Genomic DNA, 22631 nt, shown 5'->3' with positions numbered 1-22631 from the left:
TATTTATTAACATTCTCTATTCTGGTGTGTGCTGGGGACTATGAGGTAAGATCAAAAGATTGGTTCATGTTTGCTTCTGATGTCCTGACTTTGGATGCTACTGACAGACATCAGCCAAGGCATCTGGTGGTGACTACAGTCATCCTTCCATATCTGCAGGTTCCACATCTGCAGATCAACCAATCTTGTCTTTGCTGAGTGTGGTCACCAACTACACTTCTCTAGTTTACTGCCTTTGATAGAGTTAAGCTTAATCTAGAATTTTATTTAATGTCCTAGCCATTTTTATTCACAAGATGAGATTTTCACTTAATCTTCTCTTTGGGGAAAGTTAAGAAAGTGAGATAGGATCTCAGCACTGTCATCTAACCTACCATGTTTAATAAGAAAGGAGAAGGGACTGACCTATTCCCCAGCAAACTGATGATGAAATTAAGACTAGAAAACTTGTCTTCTGACTTTATTTTGGGAACTAATGGTGATCCAGCACACTGGTTCCTAAGTCTTTTTTGTTCTCCCAGGAGCTATTTATTTGGATGAAATGAGGAAGGTCAATATGTAGAGAAAATGAGAATCACTCACTGAACTGATTACAGTGCCCTTATGGAGACCCAAGGAGAAGGAATGAAAATGTCAGGCAGGATAAGCACGTGCCAATGGTCTGAGGATAAGAACATAAGACAGATTTGAATTCTGGCTCTGCCATATTCTTGCGGCATGATCTTAGCCTATATTTAACCTTTGGATTTCTTCATATACAGACGAAGAACAAAAGGGTGACAGAGAGAATTAAATGACTTTATGCTTATCACAGTATTTTTAAATGAACAGTTGTTCGATAAACACCAGCTTTCTTACCCTTCATGCATCTTTTTGTTTAAAGTAAGGTCAGAGATCATCTTTCCATGTTTGATTCCTGTGATTTGCAACAGAACTACCCCGACACTCAAGGCTCCAGTTTTCTATTCTATAACTCTTTAGATAATAGTCTATCAAGCACCATATGCCAAGCATTTTGTTTAATGCTGGGGATGGAGTAACACAAACACTGTCCACACCCTCACAGAACTTCCACTTGAGATGGAAGACAGGTGGTGAACACACTAAGCCATTCTTTCCCTCTCCAGGCCAACACACCAAATTGGCACTTGAACATTTAGAGGCTTGAACCCTTCTGCCTCTTCATTCCAATCTTGCCAATGCCTCCCCCTCCCCGTCTGCACCTCATTCAGGTTAGAATCCACCTCTGAGGTTCACAGGAAGTTCCGATTACTAATGAACCTTTCCAGTCTCATTCTCCTCTCCTTCGATTTTATTGCACAGGCTTCCCTGTGGGTGCTCTCTATTGCATTCATCAGGATAGGTGGATAGGTTAGTAGCCTGTGGGCCTCAGAGGAGTCAGGAGCCTTTCCCACTTCACAGAGATGGATGCCCTAGAGCCTGATACAATGCCTTACACATACACATTTGTTGAAAGTATGAGAATATGTATGAATATATGTGTGCATTTGGTGTTGCTGTTAGTTAGTTTATATGGATCAGTGTTGGCAAACTGTTTTCATAAAGGGCCAGACAGTAAATATGTTAGGCTTGCATGCCAGATGGAAAAATAGGCCAGAGTTATTCAACACTACCACTTGGTACAAGAACAGCTATAGGTAATATGTGCTTAAAAAATAGCATAGCCATTCAAATCAAACTTTAAAAAAAATCAGCAGGAGGGTCACACTTGAGAATATACATATTAAACTTCTGTGTCTGTTTCCTGTCCTTCTTTTTTTCCACTCTAAATACTCGCTATATGTTTCTTGGTTGATTAATTTTATTCTCACACTAAAGCAAAATACAGTATTCACATTTTGTCTAGGAGAGAAGTTTGATGTGTGTTCTTTTAAGAATTGAGGCTTGGTATTAATGTTTTTTGTTTATACAGGGTTAGGTGTTAAGGGATGGAGAGGCCATGATGAGGTCCCAACACAAGTAACCAGGCTAGAGTGAGAAAAACATGCAGGAGCAACTGAGGAAGGGAGCCTGCACTGTGGAAGGGGAAGGGAGTCACCATTCTTTGCTTTCAGGTCCATCAGGGCAGCAGATTTTGTAACAAATCAAAGATTTAATGTAACAGAATCACTTTTTCAAGTCCTAGGCCTGCCTTTTTGAAAACTAGCCAAACTACTGGGAGAAGTACTTGGTTCTAATGCAAGAAATGATAATAGAGTGATATGACACCAGATATGGTCACATTTTACTGCTTAGTAGTAAATTTTCTAGGTACTCATGACCTTTAAAAGTTCTGACTTTTGCACCAGTAGTTCTGAATTAGAGTTGCCCATTGATGTTCTGGGGACCTTTGAATTTCCTTAATGTTTGGGCTTCACCAAACATTATTGAACATCATCTGATTAAATCTGAACCCCAAGTGATTCCAGTGTATTGCCCAAGATGAAAATTGTTTTGCATCCTTAATATTCATCTGAAGAGTCAATTTATTTATACCAGTATATTAAAGGCTAGTTAGGACAATGAACAGGGTTTTGTTCAAATGCCTTTTAAAGATTAGAAATTAGTTGTTAGTTGTAATATTAATCTCAAAATTTCCTGCCAATATCAATATACCATAAATCACCAGATTAGCTCATAATCCAAAGAAAAGCACATTTAAAAAAATCTACTTGTGCTTAGACTTTGGGTCATTAAATCTGAGCTCTTAAATATTTGAAAGCTCCTGTGTGTTTGTTTCTCAAGAACTTTTTGGAGTTTAATCAATCTAATCTACAGTTCTACTTTGAGGCTCTGTGGCTATAATTATCCACCTTTGGCACTTTCTTTTGACCTGGTGGGGTCCCTTCCCCCTCATCCCTTCATTGTCCTCTCACCACTGTGGAAAAGAGGCTTCAGTGCAGCTATTGTAACCTTTACGTGGCCACAGGTCAAGGGTGCTTGGCAGGAAGGAGAAATGGATAGCCAAGACTATACTCAAAGAGAGAGAAACTTCAATCATAATATTAGGGTCTGTACTGTAGCTTGAAAAGGAGCTTTTTTTTATTGAAAAGATGTGGGATTTGAGAGGAAAATGCAAATAGATGTTTTCAACCCCATACTGAAAGCAGGTGGCACCGCTGTGTGTATAAATGGGGAATTGTGGTCTCTTATGAATACAATTTAAAGAAAGGTAGCAAAACAACAGATAAAAATCTGTCCAGGAACCCACACCTAGAAAGAGAGGCTCCTTTCCGCAGCAAGGAGGCCCCTTTTGAAGGTCACAGTCATGTTCCGTTGTGCTGAAAGAGCACAGATTACAAGTGAGGTGAGAGTAGCAGAGCTCAGCCACTGCCTCGGCCAGTAGGGCAAAGCAGCCCCAATGGTGGGCTGGCAACTCAGTCTGGCATTGGCTGGGCTGGTGAAGGCCCTGCTGAGTACTGACTGGTTGGGGACAATGACCAGATAATGGCAGCCCCCTCAAGCCAATCTGCTTGTGGAGTGTATGGGGCTGGAGAGTATCCCCACCAAGTCCAAATCCACCTGGAACCTCAGAATGTGACTTATTTGGAAGAAGGATCTTTGTAGGTGTAATTAGTTAAATTGAATTCATACTGGAGCAGAGTAACCTCTAATCCAGTGAGTTATGTCCTTAGATAAAGAGAAAACAGAGACATAGAGATAGACACAAAGGGAAAGTGAGGGCAGACAGGCAGAGATGGGGGTGATGGAGCTCTCAGCTAAGAAATGCCAAAGATTGCAAGCAACGACCAGGAGCTAAGCCAGGAAAGATTCTCCTTTAGAACTTTGATGACACCTTGACTTTGCACTTCTAGTCTCCAGATCCATGAAAAAATAAAGCTCTATTGTTACAGACCACCCAATCTGTGGTAGTTTGTTACAACAGCTCTGGGAAATGAACATGTGTATCTGAGCAGTTGAATAATAAAAAGTGCTGCCCTTTGCCTACCTTGACATAAAGGTTGGTGGTGTCATCTGGCAGTGTAGAGGTGTCTTCAAATACTCCAGCTGAGCTCATCAGGCCATCTGGAGGTCTACAGGTCAAAGGGCAAACATTTTCCAATTCTGTCCCCAATTGGGTATTGTGTTAGTCAGCTTTACATCACTATCTGAGATAATGAACTTATAGAGAGAATGTTAATTTTGGCTCACAGTTTTGGAGGTTGTAGTCCATGATTGGTTGGCCCCTTTGATTCTGGGCCATCATGGTGGGAGTACATGGTGGACCAATTTACTCATACTATGGCCAGAAAGTAAGAGGGACTGAGAAAGGGGCTGGCCTCCCACAATTCCCTTCAAGGGAATACCTTCAAAAGACCAAGACCTCCATAGAGCTCCACTTCTTAAAGGCTCTATCATGTCCCAGTGGTGGCCATGGGCTGGGAACCAAACCTTTCTCACATGGACCTTTGGGGACCCTATCCAAACCACAGCAGGCATTGGTTATTAAAGATTTCAAAGGAGAAATCAAAAAGATTTCCTGGGTCGCTTATGTTTTTGGCCTCAGGTAACACTTGGAGATATCTGGAAATATTTTTGATAGTCACAACTGGAGAGGGTAGGGGTGCTACTGGTATCAAGTGGGTAGAGGGCAAGGATGCTGCTAAACCTTGCACAATGCACAGAGCAGCCCCCGACGATAAAGAATTATCCCATCTAAAAGGTTAAAAGTTGAAGAACTAACAAAGAACCACAAAACCGAGGGCCTTAAATGACCAGTGGGTTATTTTTCCTGACTCTGAGGGCCTTAAATGACCAGTGGGTTATTTTTCCTGACTCTGTGGGCTGGTTTTGCTTGGATTACCATGTTCATTCATGCCATCGTGTTGATTTGAAGATTGGTTGGACTTGAAGGTCCAAAATGGCTTGAATGCCATGTCTGGCAGTCGATGCTGCTGTTGGCTAGGTCATTCCAGTTCTCACCGTGGGCTCTCCTCATGCAGGAGCAGGGAGCTGGCTTCCATACATGGCAGTCTTGGGCAGTGTTCCAATATAATGGAGCCCACCCCAACACCAATCCCTGCAACAGTCTCTTGGCCAAAGTAAGCCACTGGGCTAGTCCAGGTTGAAGAGGTAGGAAAATAGACTCCAGCTCTTAAGAGTGGAATGGCAGAGTCACATTGCAGCAAGGTATAACCTTTTCTATCACTAGAGCACCTAGTTAATCTTTTAAATCACCTATCTGTAAATGTCTTTGTCCTGTTTAAACAAGACATACAAAAAACCACCATCTGTGGCTACCCCTTGCCTGTCGAATAATTTTCTTCATTTTTAATCCATTTGTTTATTAAATGAGTATTAAGAGCACTTAATGTGTTCTATCCACAATGCCATATAAAGGAATGCAAAGTCTCCTATGATCTCACAGTGCAATGGAGGAAACAGGAATGTAAAAAGAGGTGGATATTTACTAGGAACACTGTCCCCCAGACATAAGAGTTTAAGCTGGTTTTGTTATACATGGTGATATTTGTGACCATGCTTGGATGGTGTTTACAAAGTGAAATCTGTGATTGTGGTAACATCTCGGGCTTGCTCAGTTATTCACAGCTGAGTGGGCTGACAGACCCCAGGAGCTGCAGGACATGGTGTTACATTCCTAAGACTGGTCTGGTTTGATTTGGTTGTAAGTGCTTGTTGTGTATGTGAAAGACTTTTTCCAGACTCTGGGAGAACAATTAGCCTCTTTCTATCCATGGTCACTCAAAGAAAACTAAACCTTTTGCCAGACACTGGACCAGCACAAATGGTTAGCTGTGACTGAGACCTGGGTGGGTAAGGATCAGAAATTTAGTTAAAGATGTCCCCATTCCTGGAAGAAAGGTCTCAAAACAAACATCCTCTAATGGTAGAATTGTCACCATGAACCTCTCTTACAATGGACAGGATATTATTTCCCCCATTGAGAGAAGAATCTGAAGCCAAATTGTGTGGCTTAAGTCCTAGATCTGCAAGATGCATCTTACCTGGCAAGTTATTTAACCTCTCTATTCCTGAGTTCCTCATGTGTAAAATGGGGATATTAATAGTGTCCACTTTATTGAGTTGTTGTGGAGATTAAATCAACCTAGGCAAAAAGTTTAGAATACTTAACAAATATTATTTCATATGCTTTAAACATGTCCTCTACACAGAACTATAATTTTGGAATGGATTAAAATAGGGCAGTGTGGAGATTAGAGAGTTAGCTTAGATTGGCAGAATTTTTCCTCTCTGCTATTTTCTTCTCAGAGATAAAATGTAATTAACATTCTTGATCAAGGAATCATTGGGTAGAAATAAAGATGACTAAATCTCACCATGTCTTGGCTAAGAGAGCAATGTCTTTCATCCAAGTCTGGAAGGCATTTTGTGAACTTTGTGTTCTGTGAGCTTAAGTAGGTGTAACAAGTCTTAAGGATGACTGATAGAATTTTCCAGCACCTGGGAGACCTCTGTGTTCCCAGCACAGGGCTGAGGGGGCTCCCATGGCATTCTTCTTGAATGAATGAAGCAGGTGTGCATCATGGTCATTGCTCACACCATGCCTAGAGCCTTGCTTGAATGATTCTGAGAGTCTGACAAGAAACTCCTATTTAGTCCCTGGGGTACTAGGTCTGTTCCAAGAATCTTCTGTCCATCATCACATTCCAATTGTGTCTTAAGTAAGTGAGTGTCTCAGAGGAGAATGTCATAGACCAGGCCATGGGGCACTTGCTCACCTTTGCTGGGAGTCAGAAATTTGGTGACTGTTCCCATCTAGAGATGGGACACATGCTGCATGACCCTTGAAATGTCCCTTCATCTACTCATTCTGAAGATGGAGTCATCCTCCCCTTAGGGAAGTTCTTGGTGCTGCTTTATAGTTAGAGTCATGGTTTGATGCTTCTGAAAACTGAAAAGATGTTTGACTTGTCCCATCTGTCCCCTGCTTTAGCTCTAGCACCTAGCACAGCACCTGTCTCCTAGTCAACATTCAGTTAAGATTTCTGGAATGAGTTAACAGTGCATCTGGTGGTTTTGCTCTGTTCTTCAGAGCCTGGGGAAGGAAGAATTCCATGTACAGCCACTTGCACCTGGGCACATGTTTTGACTTACTGTGGCTTTTTGATGGTGGGTCTACTAGTTTAAGGGCATTGGGAAGATATAATGATTTTTAAAAGGCCTGTTGCAGTAGCTGTAGGAGGTCACTGTGTTGCTTGCTCTTGTTATCATTTGAGCTGTAGGGCATCAAGCTTCTGTTTGTTCTGTGCTGCCCTTTTCTGTCCTTGTCACCCACCAATCCCTGGGCTGCTGCTCCAGCACGTGGAGGTTCTTCTTCCAGCCAGAGTGACTTCCTGGCCTCCTTAACCAGCCTTCTCCAATGAGGGGCTGCATCCCCCAGGCTCCAGGCAGCTTTCCCCTTTGCCTTCCAGTTGCCATTTAACCCACACTTGCCCAGGGGGCACCAGAGCTGGTGGGAGAGGCAGAGACAGGATGCGATGGTTGGATAAGAAGACAAAAAAGGTCACAGCAGGCATTGAGGCCCTGACAAAGAACAGCAGGCAAAGAAAAGCAATTAAATGGCAGTGAGTTTCCTGCAGGCTGAAGGTCTCTGAGCCTGGTGCATGCTTGGTGAGCCAGCTTTTGAGAGAGAAAAATTTTCTGCTCTGGTTTTGCTCATTCCCCTGTCTGTGCCCAGAGCAACTTTTGAGAGTCACAGAGTTGCATGGGGCTGACGGAGGGTGGGGCAGACAACTTGACAGGCAATGAATAGGGAACTCAGCCCAAATTGAGCAGTGAGTCAAGTAACAGCTGGTGTTTTTCTGAGAATTTAATAAATAAATAGACTTTTGTCCTTTGTAGGACTTTGGCATCACAGAGCTGGAAGTGACTCTAAGACCTTGCAGCTTGAGTTTGGACCATCAGCATCAGCATCTTCTGGGAGCTTGTTACACAGAAATCCATCTCCAACTCCAGACCTAGCCAATTGGACATTGTACTTTACCAAGATCTCCAGGGACTTATGTACATGATGAAGGAATGAGAAGCCCTGCTCTAAGGGTTATCCCTGTCCTGGTCATATATGACACCTGGGGAACTCAAGAAAATACCACATCTAGATTCCCTCTCTTGAGGAATTCTGCTTTAGTTGGTCAAATCTAGTTGGTCTAGTTCACTCTTTGGACTTTATAGGTCACTGAAGGCCCAAAGGAATAATGGAACCCACCCAAAGTAACATGGTTGATTAGAAACAAAGCTAGGCTTGGAACCCAAAGAATTCCATTAGTTGGTTCACAGCCTACCCGTACCATCCTCCACACAAAATTTACTGCTGGTCTATAACTCAAAAGCACTTATCATAAGGGCTTCCTTTAAAATGAGGATTAGTTGAGGGTCTGTTGTATTCTAGCGACCATTCTAGACCCTGCAGATACAGCAGTAAATGTGAGAGTCCCTCACCTCTTCAGAGATAACACAAGAAGTCAGACTTTTAACAAACCAACAGCTATGCGATGTGTCAGGTGACAAAGAATAAAGGAGGCTGAAGGAGGAGAAGAATCTTAGGGAAGGAGATCTCTCTGAAGGTATCCTCTGAGCAGAAGGGGAAGGGCAGGGTGGGAGGGTGATGAGGTCATTTCCTGGAGAAAGAATGATGTCAGAGGGTAAGAACAAGGATAGAAGCCAGAGGTTGGGAACATGCCAGGCCACTGGGGCTGAATTCGTAATGCAAAGGAGGGGTTGGAGGGTCAATGTGGATCTGATCATGTGTGACTTGAAAGTTATTTTGAATGAGATGAGACATGTTGTAGGGTTTCTAAACAAAGAAATGATATTTTCTGGTTTAGTTTTTCTTTTTAAATAATTTGTTAGTTGTAGATGAATATAATACATTTGTTTATTTAATTTGTTTATGCGATGCTGGGAATCAAACCCAGTGCCTCACACATGCTAGGCAAGCACTCTACTGTTGAGCCATAATCTCAACCCCTTATGGTTTAGTTTTAAAATACTGACTCTGGTTGCCAGGCCATGAATGTTTACAGAGGACTCAGGGGACAGCTGGGCCCCACTCCCACAAGCAGCCATTGCAGGAATTGAGATGGTGGCTCAAGCTAGGAGGGTCCTAGGAAAGGTGGCAGGAAGCAGCCAGGTTCTGGCTATATCTCATAGGAGTTGCTGTTGCACTGGATGCAGGAGGGGAGTGAAAGATGGATTTGGGGTTGAATGGAATGGTAGGGTTTTTGAGACCAGAAGCAGATTTGGGCTAGATCAGGCAAAGGCTGGTTTCGAGTGTGCTGGGCTTTTGATGAATTAGCAATAATGCGTCTTCAGAATTCTATGCTATCTGGCTGTTCTAAAGCAAGCTGGACCCTCTGGCAAGTGACACTTATGAAATGGGACCCTGTGACAACCTGCTGTGGTCTAATGGTACATTCTCCTCTTGTACCCATAATGCTGGGCTTTAAATCAAACTGATTTACAATTTAATTTAGGATTTTAAAATACTATCACAATGGCTTAGAGATTTCTGGTACATTATGCTAGCTAGGCTGGTGATCTGTAAGTGCTGAAAGTGAGGGTATTTCTAGTTGCTTTTTTTTTTTTTTGGAAGGGTGGGTATTGGGGATTAAACTCAGGAGCACTCAACCACTGAGTCACATCCCCAGCCCTATTTTGTATTTTATTTAGAGACAGGGTCTCACTGAGTTTTTTAGCACCTTGCAATTGCTGAGGCTGGCTTTGTACTCGTGATCCTCCTTCCTCAGCCTCTCCAGTGGCTGGGATTACAGGCATGTGCCACTGCACCCGGCCTAAATTCTCTTTTGATAAGAAGAGTCAGTCCTCTGTTAACTAAGCGTGGTGGTAGTAGTTATGCCACAGGATTTTCTTCCTTTCTAAATTCACTTTGCTCGTTTTGTGTTCAAAGTATCTGTGGTGTCTCAGCAATGCTCCCAGGAGCTCAGAGAGCTGTCAAAATGAAGTGTTTTTTGTGCCCAAGGAAAGCCAAGAAGCCACTCCCCAAACAGCCCCCAGGAAAAGATCTGATTCCCTGAGCTCAGACTTTAAGGCACAAGATCTGATATTCATTTAGCTCAGTGCCTCTGAGCTGTGTGTGTGTGTGTGTGTATTTGGGAGGGGCTTGGCATTGGTATTATTAAGTAGATTTTATTTTTTAGAGCAGTTTTAGGTTCACCTGCTCTAAAACTGGACAGTAGGTCCAGAGATGACCTATATATTGCCTTTCCTCACACAGGCACAGCCTCCCTCATAAGCTGCATCAACCATCATAGTAGTACCTTTGCTAAAATTCTCAGACCTTACATTACGACACGTGTCTACCATGACAATAATGGGTAGAGTGATTTCACTACCCTGAAACTCCTTTGGCACTGGTATTTTTAAAAAGTGTGCCCCAAAATTCTAACATTCAGCCAGGGTTGAGAACTGCTGATTTCATACTTCCTGTGTGCCAGCCCCTGCTTTAAGAACTTTATAGGGATCAACTCTCTTAATCCTTATGTCATTTCCCATTGGTGTAGGTACAGCTACCGTCCAGAGCTGTTAAGTAGCTCGTCCAAGGTCACACAGTGTATGGGCTGGTGTGTATTCCCAGGCTTGCTTGTTGCTAAGTCTGTCCCTTAAACACGACACCTTACTGATTTTATGATCTGCTCAGAGTTGTACTTGAGCAAGAGGAAACGGAAATCTGTCCTGCAGATTTCTCCCTCAGCCTTTCTCTGTGCCTTCTGCTCAGAAGCTTCTTCCAACACGACTCCTGTCCTCGGGGCCCTCTCCCCCTCCAGCTCTTCCTTCTGTCACTACCATGCCAGCTCACTGCTTTGCTGACCCCCACACATGACCTGCTCATATGAGCTCTGGTACATCTGCCCGGAATGCCCTCCTCTCTTTGCCACCAGGCCAAAGTTTAATCCCTACCCACTGGGTTCAAGTTCCATGTGCTGGCTCTGTTCCTTGGAGATCCAGGCCACCCTGACCTCTCCCCTTCTAACTACCAGAAGCAGTTGCTGCCTCAACTGTGCCTTTGGAATTCAATGACACTAGGGTTTGCAAATCACGTAGTACTCCCTGTTTAGCACCCAAAGCCTTCCCTCTCAGCAACGTTGACAGCTTGCCCAGGGAAGGAGCCAAGACAGACCAATTTTCGGTCCCATGGGGTGTGCCAGGCATATAGAGCTGGACATATGGGAGAATGGGGTGTTCCTGCTCAATCAGGGCCATAGGCCATATGAGATGTGGAGAGCAAGTGTTCTCTCCTCACTTGGCTCTGCACGCAGAACACAGTGAGGACCTTATAGAATCACCTTTCCTCTTTCCCTGAATGGTTATTTGATCTGCTTCCCAGTGAACTGGAGCCTGAGTTCCAAAGCCCTTAGAATGGGTTAAAAAACCTTCTCCTGTCCGGGCTCTGCTGCTTCTCCTGATTCACCTGGATCACCCTCAGTTTCCCTGGCATGGCCCCAGTCTCTGCCTGTTGTTTTGGTAAAGTAAGAGTATCTCTTTTCACTGTTTCAAGTTCCTGTTTAAATAGTAAATAGCTCTACCTGTCTGCCTATTTTGCCCTCACTTTCCAAATAAAAACTGGTTATTTCCTGTAGGGCCTGGAGATTTCCTACTTTCTCTCACCTATAGGCTGTTCCTTCTGCCCGGGATGACTAGCTCCCTCCCCAACACAGGGCACAAGCCATCTTTCCTGCCACTATCATGCCATGTTTCTTAGACCTGCCTGAGCTGCTAAGTTCCCCAGGAAACCTTCCCTCACTCTCTTGCCCTCTTCCCTGGGTCCCTATAATTGGCATGATTTTCAATGGCACTTAGCTCACACTGTCCTGTATTTTAGCTATCTGTATAGACACTTCATTTCCTTATTAGATGGGAAGCTCCCGAGGAAAGGATCTAGGAACTAAGCACCTTTGTCTTCTATAGAGTGGTTAACGCAAGGTATTATACATGGTAGATATTTCCTATCATTTTTTTTTAAGCTGGGAAACTTAAGACAAATCACATCTCTGGCCTCAGGTTCAAATCTATTTCTGTATCTGTTAGGGTCAACCAGGAAGACAAAAACAAACAACACCCTGCACATTCAAGCAGGGTTATGTAGTAGCCAAGCAAAGAACAGTGAGGTCACCCTGAGATGGACATCAGCAGGAAGCCATCACTTTCTGAGATAAGAGACCAAGGGAGGAGCAAGACTAGAAGTTTGGGTCACAGACCATGAGCCAGAAGCTAGATCCCAGGTGGGCTGTTCTGTGGGACCTGGAGCCACCACGGAGGTGCAGCCACATGTGGGAATGCTACCTGAAGCTCACTTCTCCCTTCTTTCCACCCCACAATCTCCTGTCTCTCCTACTTCAAGCACCATAGGACGCTGGAGGCCATGGCAGCCTGGGAATGGTGGTCACTCAAGTGTCCACCTCAAGGGGTCAGCTCTAGTGGTAGAGAGCAGAATAGTGAAGGACCCAAGTGGGTGAGAGAAAAACAGGTCCAAGCACAGCTCAGAGGTCCCTTTTAGGTGGGTCCAACTCATCTGTTGGATAAATTACTGGATAAATGGGTAAATGATTGAGGAATCTCCTCATTTATTTCAAAAGATATCTAATAGATTGTGGAAAATATGATCCAGAAATTCTGTGTGTTTCGAGATTATAATTCCTCCATGTCTATGACAGAACTTTGGGGCTTGGGAAAAAAACAACAACAAAGTCTTGGGCTGTGGGTGTTGTTCAGTGGTATAGCTCATGTTTAGCATGGAGGATGCCCAGGACAAACCAAAACAAAGCAAAATGGATAAATACCAACAAAAAACTCCATCAAAGCCTTCTTATTTCTTCAGTTATCTGAATAATTTAAGATCATTGACAACATCAGTTAGGCAAGTAATAAAATAGAGTCACAACGCCTAAGAAAACATTATGACCTTAACATGGTGCTATGACCAACCAAAGGACACAGATGTCATTGTGCAAGCATTTCTCAACTAAGACCTCTTTCCCTTCCCTGTGGCATGGGTGTGCAAGGCTTATACAGTGGACAGCCAGATGGGCAGCTTCAGCTGCCTCTCTACCCCCATAGACCTGGCTGGTTGGGTGAAGACCCTGCAGATGTCTCTCTCTCAGATCTTGTTTTCTTTCACAGGAAAGTGGGATGCATGATAAAATGGAATGCTGGTGGCTGTGTAATACCTACAATCCAGAGGGGATTCCAAATCTTACCTCTAGCCCATAGTTCCAGCTTCTCCCATGAACCCCATCTTCAGGACACCTGGTCAAGTGGCAGTTTGAACTTTAGCAATTTTAGGATTGCTGGTGGTGGGGTTTGGGAGTGGGAAGATGGCCTTGGGGCAGACAAAAGGCAAGGTGGCAGCAGCGATAGCCAGGATAACCCCCAGTTCAAATGGGAAAACTTGTCCTGATTTTATTTTTGTTTGTGCCAGTGTGGTCACCCACCTTAATGGCCAATGAGATGTGTGAATAATGCAAGGAAAACACAGAACCTTAGGGCTGTGTGATGATGACCACTGAAATGCAAGGATTTAAAGATATCAGTTTTGAGAAGCACATTTCTCTTTCTTACCAGATAAAATAAAATTCTACTCTGGTTTTCCTTTTGTATTCATTACATCTATTTCCCAGCTCATTGTTTTTATATTTTTACTTGACAAGGTTACTAGACTTGTGGATTTCTTGTCCCTTTTAGTTTGTGCATTTTTACCCCTTATTCCCAAAGCACAAAAATCCTGCTTAGTTGGTTGTGTCCTGAGGAACTTCCAGGATTACCTCTTCTAGAATTGATGGAAGCAGCCTCCTCTGCCCCCAATAAATCACATAGACCCATGCATTAAGCACTGAGTCAGAATCTCTAGAGGGGGAGCCCAGACATATGTCTTCTTTCCCCTTGGCAAATAAGGAAAAACAGAGATTAAGACATCTGCCCAAGAGGACCCATCAATGGTCATACCAAATAAAACAGCCAACCCTCCAAGTGAAGGTCCATCTTCCAGGTTCCACCATTGGGTGTTATCCCATGAGAGGACTGTGCATGACAGCTTCCCTTCAGAATAGCTCTTTCCAATAGAGTTTCTCAAAGTGTGTTCCATGGACCTCTGGTGGTTCCTAAAAATCTTGGTGGGCATTCATGAGGTCCAAAACTATTATCACAAAACACTCAGGCAGTATTTGCATGATTTGCCTTTTTCACTGTGTTGACCTGTGCACTGATGACAGAAAAGCAGTGGAGGGTAAGTAGGTTGGTGCCTTTGCGCTGAATCAAGCCACACCCCCAGACGGCATTAGTGGTCATAGGTTCCTTTACCACCAGATGGCTATAGTTAAAAACAGCAAAATGTTTTACTTAATAACGTCCTTGATGTATCAGTAAAAATGGCTATTAAATCTTGAAAACAAAAGCCCTTCTAATGCGCATGTGACCAATTGGGTAACATGCAGAGGTGCCTCTGCTGGACACGGCTGGTGAGGCAGAGCACCCGTGTCGCTGCTTAAGTTGCAAGCTGAACTAGCCACTTTTCTCATGGATAACAAGTCTTTCCCTGAAAGAACAATGGACAAATGATGGTTATTCAAACGTGGATATTTGGCTGATGTTCCCCCAAATGAACAAAGTGAGCCTAGCACTTCAAAGAAAACCAAAAATATCATCCAGTCCCTTCTCTGAACTAGTGATTTGCAGTTTCCTCAAATATTCTTTCTTCCTCTTTCTCTGTTTCCTCTTTCTGACATTCTTGTAATGGTGGTCCACTTCATGCTTTGAATATAGCCCTTGCTGCTCTGCCGCTGTGACTTATTTTTAAAATGGACATATTTCTTTTTCTTCTTCTCTTCCACACCCCTTCCCTAATCTCAGGGAAATTAGGATTACCTTTCTTCCCCATTTTATCCAGATTTTTCTGTCCCTTCGCACACACCCTCCACAAGAACAAAGTAAGTCACACTGCAGACTTCAGGGATGGTGCCAGAAGATCTAAGAAATGACTCTCTCTCCAATTAGCAAGTGAATTACAACTTTGGACAGGGAACACCTGGACTATAACCTTTGAATCATCTTTTTAAAAACTCACTGTTTCCTCTGACGGGAGAATTATAGACTCTGGGACAGGAGTCCCCTGTGTTTCTCCTTTGCTAGCAAAGCAATAAATTTCTTTTTCCATTTTCTCAAAACCTTAATCTTTATTATTGGATTGTCATGGGGCTAAGGACCAAGATTTTGGTAACATTCTCATTAATGTATGGGCCAGATATTCTTCATATTCTTCAACCTAAACACTGTATTTCATCACATTGAATGCATGAAAAGATTTTGAAAAATACAGCTACCTTTGATTAAGCCTCATATTAAAAATATATGAAAAAATTAAAACAATGCTCCTTTAATAAAATTTTGGAAAAAATAGTTTTCAAAAGATTATTATTTATGCTGGTGTGTAATGCATTTATTTTTATTTTAATTGATTAATAAATAGTTAAATTTTTTTTAAAATTTTAATCTTTGATTGATAAAATGTTGATAGATAAAAGCCACACAAACTGAGGTTCTTTAGAGTCCTCAGTTATTTTGAAGGGTACAAAAGAGACTTCATACCAAAATGCTTTTAGAACTTCTAGTTCAGACTGATTCTGGGGGTTCTGCTCAGAAGAAGCCCCACCCAATACAGTAACATGAATGTCTTTTGTTTTACCAGGAAATGATTAATTTAGAAAGAACCTAGAGAACTTGAGGCAGGCTTTCTGAACATGGTGGAGAAATGATATTACGTCCTTTAACCAAAAGAAAAGATAGCCAAAGAGGGGACTCACTGGTTGAGGGAATTTCTTCCGGGGTGGCTTTGCATTCCTGTGAAATCACTGTGGGGCACACAGGTCTCTCTGCCAGCATCTTGCAAAGATTCTATACTCCCCCTTATCCCCTATCGTTTTAGCCATTCCCACTGAAGTCTCATCTGTGAGTCTCTTCTCCTTCCAGTGTGGACTGTACAGCTGAGCACAGAAGTGACCCACAATGCTCTCTGAGAATTTCTCACACACCTCCTTGGCTTCTCCTTAGTAATTAACAGTGATCGGCATTAGCACATCCACTGCTCATGTTGGCCAATCGATCAAGACAAAGGCTTGAGACAGAGACTCTTCCTTTGCACAGTGACCTCTGCATCCCACCGTTTCCTTCTCTGAACGTAGTTGTCTAACAGCACACACGGCGCCAGGCATTGGAATCCGAAGTCTGCTTTTTTATTCCAGTTTTACCACTCCCCAGCTTTGTCATTTGGGGGAAGTTGCTTCACTCTTTTGAGCCTCTGTTTTGCCCACAGGGAGTAGCTCGACACTGTGTCACGGTTTAAATATGAGGTATCCCCCAAAAGCTTGTGTGTGAGACAATGCAAGAATTTTCAGAGGTGGAAAGATTAGATTGAGAGTCCTAACTCAGTCAGTGGATTAATCCACTGATATGGATTAAGTAGGTGGTGGTTATAGGCAGGTGGGGTGTGGTTGGAGGAGGTAGGTCACTGGGGATGTGCCTTTGGGATTTATATCTCCAGTTGAGCAGAGCTCTTTCTCTCTCTGCTTCCTGTGGACATGTCCTGAGCTGCTCCCCCATCCCACCCACCATGCTCTTTGCCATGATGTACTGCTTCAACTCAGACCTAGAGCTATGGCGTTGGCCGCCTGAAACCATGAGACAAAATAAACTTTTCCTCCTCTATGTTGTTCTGGTCAGGTCTTTTGGCCATAGTGACAAAAGCTGAGTAAAACCCATAGAAGTTTAACATAGAAGGCGCTCAGTAGACACTGGGATCCTTTCCCAATTTTCTCCTCCTCTTTTGTAAGCTACTTAGCGATAATTATCAAGGATGTGTCAACTGCAAAGCATAACTCAAAGGCCTTCATTTACCAGCAAGATGTTAATTATGCTTAATCCAGTTCCTTTTCCTCTTTACTTAGTATACTTAGGAGGGATTATAAATCCCATGTCAACTAAAACACATGGGTCATAAAATTATTAATGACTAAGTCATGATAACCTCTTGTTAGTCATTAAGTTGAATATACTTAACTATTTTCTCCACATTTTTCGAAAACTCTTTTTATTGTCTCTCCTTAAATCTTGGGAATGAATCATCTCTCTTCCTCTTGTTTCTTAATTGGCCCTTTGAGCCTCTCAGTCTTACTTTCTTTTTTTCCTTTTCTTTCCACCCAAGTCATGGGTAGATAGCCTCAGGGTAGGTGGTTACTGTGGCAGAGGTTGCATGGGCTAAAAGGGTCAGGAAATCTGAATTGTTTGGGATTTTCCTGTAGTCCATCGTGTTCTTTTATGCTCCCTATAAACTCTTAATTAAGGGCTAAAACCCCAAGAATTAATTGACAAAGTTCCTGAAGGGAGTGGCATTTGTAATATGAAACTGCAGCAAAAGTCCCTCTTCTTCATCTAATCATTTGGCTTTAACCAGGAGACCTAAGCCCAGTCAAGGAGGATGAGGATGCGGACAGCTCTGAGCACGGCCGTGGACCATGTGATCTAGAATGGCTCCAGATCTTTAAAAACATGTGCTCAGTTCCTCGACCAGGGATTCTGATCTAAGAATTTCCAGTAGAGTGTTGGGATGATTCTTCCATATGTTTCTGAAGAGCCAGGGGTTGCCGGGTCCTGGCACTTCCATATTTTTGGAGAACACATTTGGTGTGAAGTTTTAGCTTTATGAAGCTCCTTCACCCTGATTTTCCCATTCAAACCTGAATAAGATTGCAAAATGGACAGGAACAGGTACTGTTTCCTTCAGAAAGTTGTCTTAAATTTCAGAATTCTTGAGCTGTTGGCCAGGGCAGAGCCAGATATCAGCTCTGGGTCATGGCCAAGCCTGATCCACAGTGGCGTGTCTTGTTCACTCCTTTGAGCGTTATTGACATTGGAACTGATCTCTGATTTCTCAAAACAAGGCCCATGTGAATAGGTACCTGGTGAATTAAAGCTTATGCGCATGTATGGGTCTGAGAAGGCCGAGGGCTCCCTCCAGTGAAGAACAGAAAGTATGTGGTAGAAAGAGTTTCTGTGTCTAACATTGACCACCGCCCCCCATCCTCTGAGTTAGACGTCTGTGCCTGTTGTACACAGGGAATCATCAATGAAGATCTAAACATTGCTCTAAGTCCAAGTGAGACCTACAGCTCCTGCCTTCTCAAAATGCTTGTTGACTTCTGAGCCCAAATGACACATAGAGGGAAGTCGGCAATATCACAATGATGTCAAATGCAAGAGAAGCAAGAATGCAACTCACACTGATATAACGAGATTTCTTGGGACTGCAAAGCCTGTGAAAAGATCCTGGCAGGAAATGAGGCAGTAAAGCACGCTAGTCTCCAACTCATTGTGGCCCTATTCAATAGAGGAGCCACAGGAGCACTGTTCCTCTTGGAACAGGGAGAGCAGGCTCAGTCTGATTCAGGATTCTTTTCTTCCCTACTGGGCCAAAGCCAAGCACCTGGCTTGATCTATGTTAGCTGGGATGACATGTGGATATAGGTTTCCAGCCAATGGGTGTCAGGCTGTGATTTAGATCTTTTAGTCATGTTAAATTAAGGAGGAAATGGCATACACAATCCTGTTGTGGTGCTGTCTTTACACTCCTTCAGCGTGGTCTTAAAAGCAGTTACTGTTGACTATGTTTCACCACATGAGGTACGATACTTCAGTTACTTGTGTACAATGTCTCCCTCCAGAAAGAAATATTGCTCTTTCTAATTCCTACAACACAAAACTGACTTAAAGGGGGAGAAGGAGAAACGAAATAAAACATTTCCTCTATTTATCCAAGTAATGATTGGCATTTTCAATTTAGGGTGAGATTGTGGAAAGCCGTAAGGGGAAATGCTGAACTTCCCAGGATTTCAGCACTAGGGGCAGCTGGCCACAATCCCCTTTTCCAGGGATACCACAGATCTCTCTGAGCATGCAGTAAAAGGACAGCTATTTTCTTGTGCACCATGACGTGAAAAACATTGGCGTGCGTGTCCATACTTACCTGTGTGTTCTCTTCATCCTAGCTGTACCAAAAGCGATGCTGCCGTTTATCAAATCTCAGCTAAAAGCTCTGCGGGGAGGATCTGCTGCTCTGCTACCATTGAGGTCGAGTGTCCATCAGAGAAGCCACGACCCCCTCCTGACCTGGGAGATGACAGGGACACAGGGTGGAAATGTGACATACAAGAGACAAATGAGGAGAAAAGCACAAACCAAACTGATGAGAGCAAACACCCTTGTAAGGAAGAAGGAAACATCTTTGCAGGGGCTCCCACACCAGTCGATTCTTCCTCCTTCAAATTTGACCACTTATGCTCACCCCAGTTATTGGCCAATAATGATATTAGTGCATCCAGCTTTGAAAATGCTCCGGATATTAAAGGAACAAGGCAACCTGCAGAGGCTTATGATCCAAAGAGCACAGGAGAAATTTTCCTCCATTCAAATAATACTCCTCAAAAACAAGATGTATGTTGCCACAGAACAGAGTATTCCTTGGTCTCCCAGCCAACGCATGGAGGTCTAAACAGTGATGGCCCTAATGATGAGATCTTAACCTCTACTCAAAAAAACCCCAAAGCACAGAAATACATCAGCTTCAGCCTTCCACTCTCAGAGGCGACAGCATGCATTTACCCAGGGGACAGCGCCCCGGTCAACAAGCAACCCAGTCCCCAGGTTTCCAGCGAAGACTCCGACAGTGACTATGAACTTTGCCCAGAGATAACCCTAACCTGCACGGAGGAGTTTTCAGATGATGACCTGGAGTATCTGGAATGTTCCGATGTTATGACGGATTACACTAATGCAGTTTGGCAAAGGAGCCTGCAGGGGACTGAGCATGTTTTTTTATTAGAAAGCGATGACGAAGAGACGGAATTCAGTGAGTGTGGCCTGGGTGGGCGTGAGCATTTCCTCAGTGAAATGGGTTGTGGGCCTCGGGTGTCGGGTAACACAGGGCCTATGGATGCCACCACTGGCTTCTGTGGTTATCACTCACAACTCCAAGAAGTGGAGATCAAGAGCAGCCGAGCCTCCAGGCACAGTCCCTCATCCCTGCGAACAGGGAGAACTCTTGCTTTGGGACCTCACCAGGATAGGACAGCTTTAGTGAGTGAACAGGGGAGATGTCCACTCCCCACCCTGCCTGAGGCTGCTGAAAATGATTATCCAGGAATTCAAGGAGAAACCAGAGATAGCCACCAAGCAGGAGAGGAATCTGCCAGTGACAATCTGCTAACCATGGATGAAACGGTGACAGAGACAGAGGTGAAGCCCTCATCTGGGGAGTTGGAAAAGTCAGGGATGAAACAAGGTTTGGAAGAAAGAGGAGAGGAGAGGGACTTAGGCAGCAGGAAGGGCATCCGGACACCTGCCAGGGTGCAGCGACCGGGGGCGAAGGGTAAAGCCAAGAAGCTGACCCCCAAAGAAAGTGCAGCAGGAGGCACCCTCGCTTCCCCTCCCAAGGAACCCACCAGGCACCCACCAGTGTGGAGCCGTCACAGAGAGACTCCCCGGGCCAAAGCAGCAGCTCCTGGTGGGGATTCCCACCTTCACACAGGAGAATGTGCAGTTTCACCAGAGGCAGCGCAAGACTCGAGAGCCCTTCCACCTTCAGCAGACTCTCTCCCCAAGGAAGGGGCTACAAACTTGGAAGGGATGCCGGAGAATAACCTGTTTACAACAAGCCAGGTTCCAGACCTGAGTGATCACCCTCAGGTAAGACCCCTCTTTTAAAAATCTACAAGGTCAACAGCGTTTTGTGTGTGTGTGTGTGTGTGTGTGTGTGTGTGTGTGTGTGCGCGTGCGCGCGCACGCTTTCCTTCACTTTACAGTCACGATTGATTGCTGTACCTTAATGTAAATCAACGTAAGTCTCCCAGGACCATCGGGGTACTTGTGAATGACAGCTGCTGCTGCTAGGAAGGAAATCTGGTTTTGAAAAAGGCCCAGATAAACCCTGAGCCATCCTAATTATAGCAAAAGACTGATAGAAGTGAGAGGCACTAATGGGATTCTGGACAGCTGGAAAAAGAAATCTGATATTTTGTCTACTGCATGTGTTTTACTAGGCAATGTTCGCTATTCAAAAGTTTCTCAAGCAATGATTTGGGGCATAGGCTTTATAGGGGGAAAACCACTTCTTTGGGGGGATCTATTTTGAAATTGGTAGGTTTTGATTTTAATCAGAATTCATAGTACAAATGTAAGGATTTCATGTGTCTGATAGACTTGCAGGGTTTATTTGGTGATGCTGGAGAAAGGAGTCAAAGTTGATTTTGCCTTGCTGGTGGGATGGGTTTGATTGGATGTTTGTATTATTTTGATTTTATTAATCCACAAAGTATAAAAGATGCCAAGAAAACACACTGCCAGGAAGAAAATTCATTCTCCCCCTAATTTTGATTTAGGATGATTTTAATCCTCATTTTTAAAGAGACAAAATTACATTCATAAGAATAATTAATGTACAAACAATGCTGTGCTGGATAGCCACTCGTATTTTACATATTAAAGACTTCCAAGTGGACTTTAGACTGGTGCTGCACTGCGGCCAAAATTTGACTTTTGTAAATAAATACCTTTAAAAAGTAATTTATCAATTATTTTGGCTATTCTTCATGTTTCCTCTCCCCGCCCCCAGACTTGTAGTAGGAATCTGGTCTTATATTTGTAGAAGACAAAATATTACCTAATGCAAATTACTGAACTCTCTGAAAAACAACAAAAATTTATACACAGCTTTCTAAAGATCCTGTATTAAAACAGCCAGTCTACAAATCTCCAGTTCCAAGGTAGCTTTGACTGAGCCAATCTTTCTGTCTGCTGGTCAAATTAGCCAGATAAAAGCCACATTTCTACTTTTTTTTTTCTTTTCATGCAAGCCAGCTTGATCCTATTTAGTTCTTTAAGCATGCCACTTAGCAGCACACACCAGTGACCCCAGATTCATGCCCCAGATAAGTTTACGGAGGTGGCTGGTCAAATACTAATACAAAATAAAGCAGCAGCGTTAACCTTTTCATGTCACACAGCATTTCCATTTCTGTTCATAAATTCTCTTCCTTGCTCAGCTAAGTTGCCTTTTTTCGATTGCTTGTCCATTTATAGTGTGCTTCATTGGACAAATCAGTTTTATTACTATAGGTTGGGGGAAAGATAAAGAGGCTCAAAAGGGGTAAACAGAAGAGAAAGGGCTATTGACAAAGGCAGTTTTAGACTCATGGCTAAGGGAGGCAATATCTCCCTCCTCCAACTGTGGAAGATTTTAAGGAGCAGCAGGAAAGAACCTCTGTTATTATTCTCAGGTTGTGGCTTAAACTGAATTCTGGGGTGAAGAGCACCTTTGACTAGCAGGCTTCTTTACTGGCAATACAGCTAAATAAAATGGGCCATGTATCTATGGAAGTTCTTATGGAACTCTTGCTTACACTCGCACACACACTCACACACACATTCATGACTTCACATCCACCCTATTTGACCTGTGCTTTGTGGTATGACTAAAGGCAATTATCTCCAAACTGAGGACATTGCTAGTCAGAAAGCCAATCAAAGAGTTTTGCATTTTCTGCAGGCAATGAGACTGAGTCTCACCTTGTAGTGGTCAGTAGCAGGCTGAC

General features: G+C 43.5%; 1 protein-coding gene and 1 long non-coding RNA gene across 23 annotated transcripts in view; one reads left to right on the top strand and one right to left on the bottom strand.

Annotated features, from left to right (window-relative positions):
- The window catches only part of ALPK2 (alpha kinase 2), a 175970-nt gene that overhangs the window by 16726 nt on the left and 136613 nt on the right, over positions 1 to 22631 (top strand). For 6 of the 7 annotated variants that reach the window (XM_081263094.1, XM_081263096.1, XM_081263093.1 and 3 more), the window contains exon 4: positions 19032 to 20727. In XM_081263094.1, the coding sequence (XP_081119220.1) occupies positions 19032 to 20727 (1696 nt within the window). Of the gene's footprint in view, positions 1 to 19031; positions 20728 to 22631 lie in introns of those variants that run through there. The other variant, XM_081263097.1, reaches the window with a different exon arrangement.
- Positions 1 to 22631, bottom strand: part of LOC308631690 — a 40961-nt gene that overhangs the window by 17344 nt on the left and 986 nt on the right. For 5 of the 16 annotated variants that reach the window (XR_014018287.1, XR_014018288.1, XR_014018290.1 and 2 more), the window contains exons 2-4: positions 19010 to 19152; positions 3950 to 4034; positions 583 to 661 (exon numbers count right to left, since the gene is read on the bottom strand). This is a non-coding gene — a long non-coding RNA (uncharacterized lncRNA). Of the gene's footprint in view, positions 1 to 582; positions 662 to 3949; positions 4035 to 8421; positions 8601 to 19009; positions 19153 to 22631 lie in introns of all 16 variants that reach the window. The other 11 variants (XR_014018292.1, XR_014018294.1, XR_014018297.1 and 8 more) reach the window with 4 other exon arrangements.

Source organism: Spermophilus citellus, assembly GCF_964194105.1.
Source record: "Spermophilus citellus genome assembly, chromosome: 12".
In the NCBI taxonomy this organism is placed as follows: domain Eukaryota; kingdom Metazoa; phylum Chordata; class Mammalia; order Rodentia; family Sciuridae; genus Spermophilus; species Spermophilus citellus.
The sequence above is the reverse complement of the archived record's forward strand: the minus strand, read 5'-3'. Positions and strand labels throughout refer to the sequence as shown.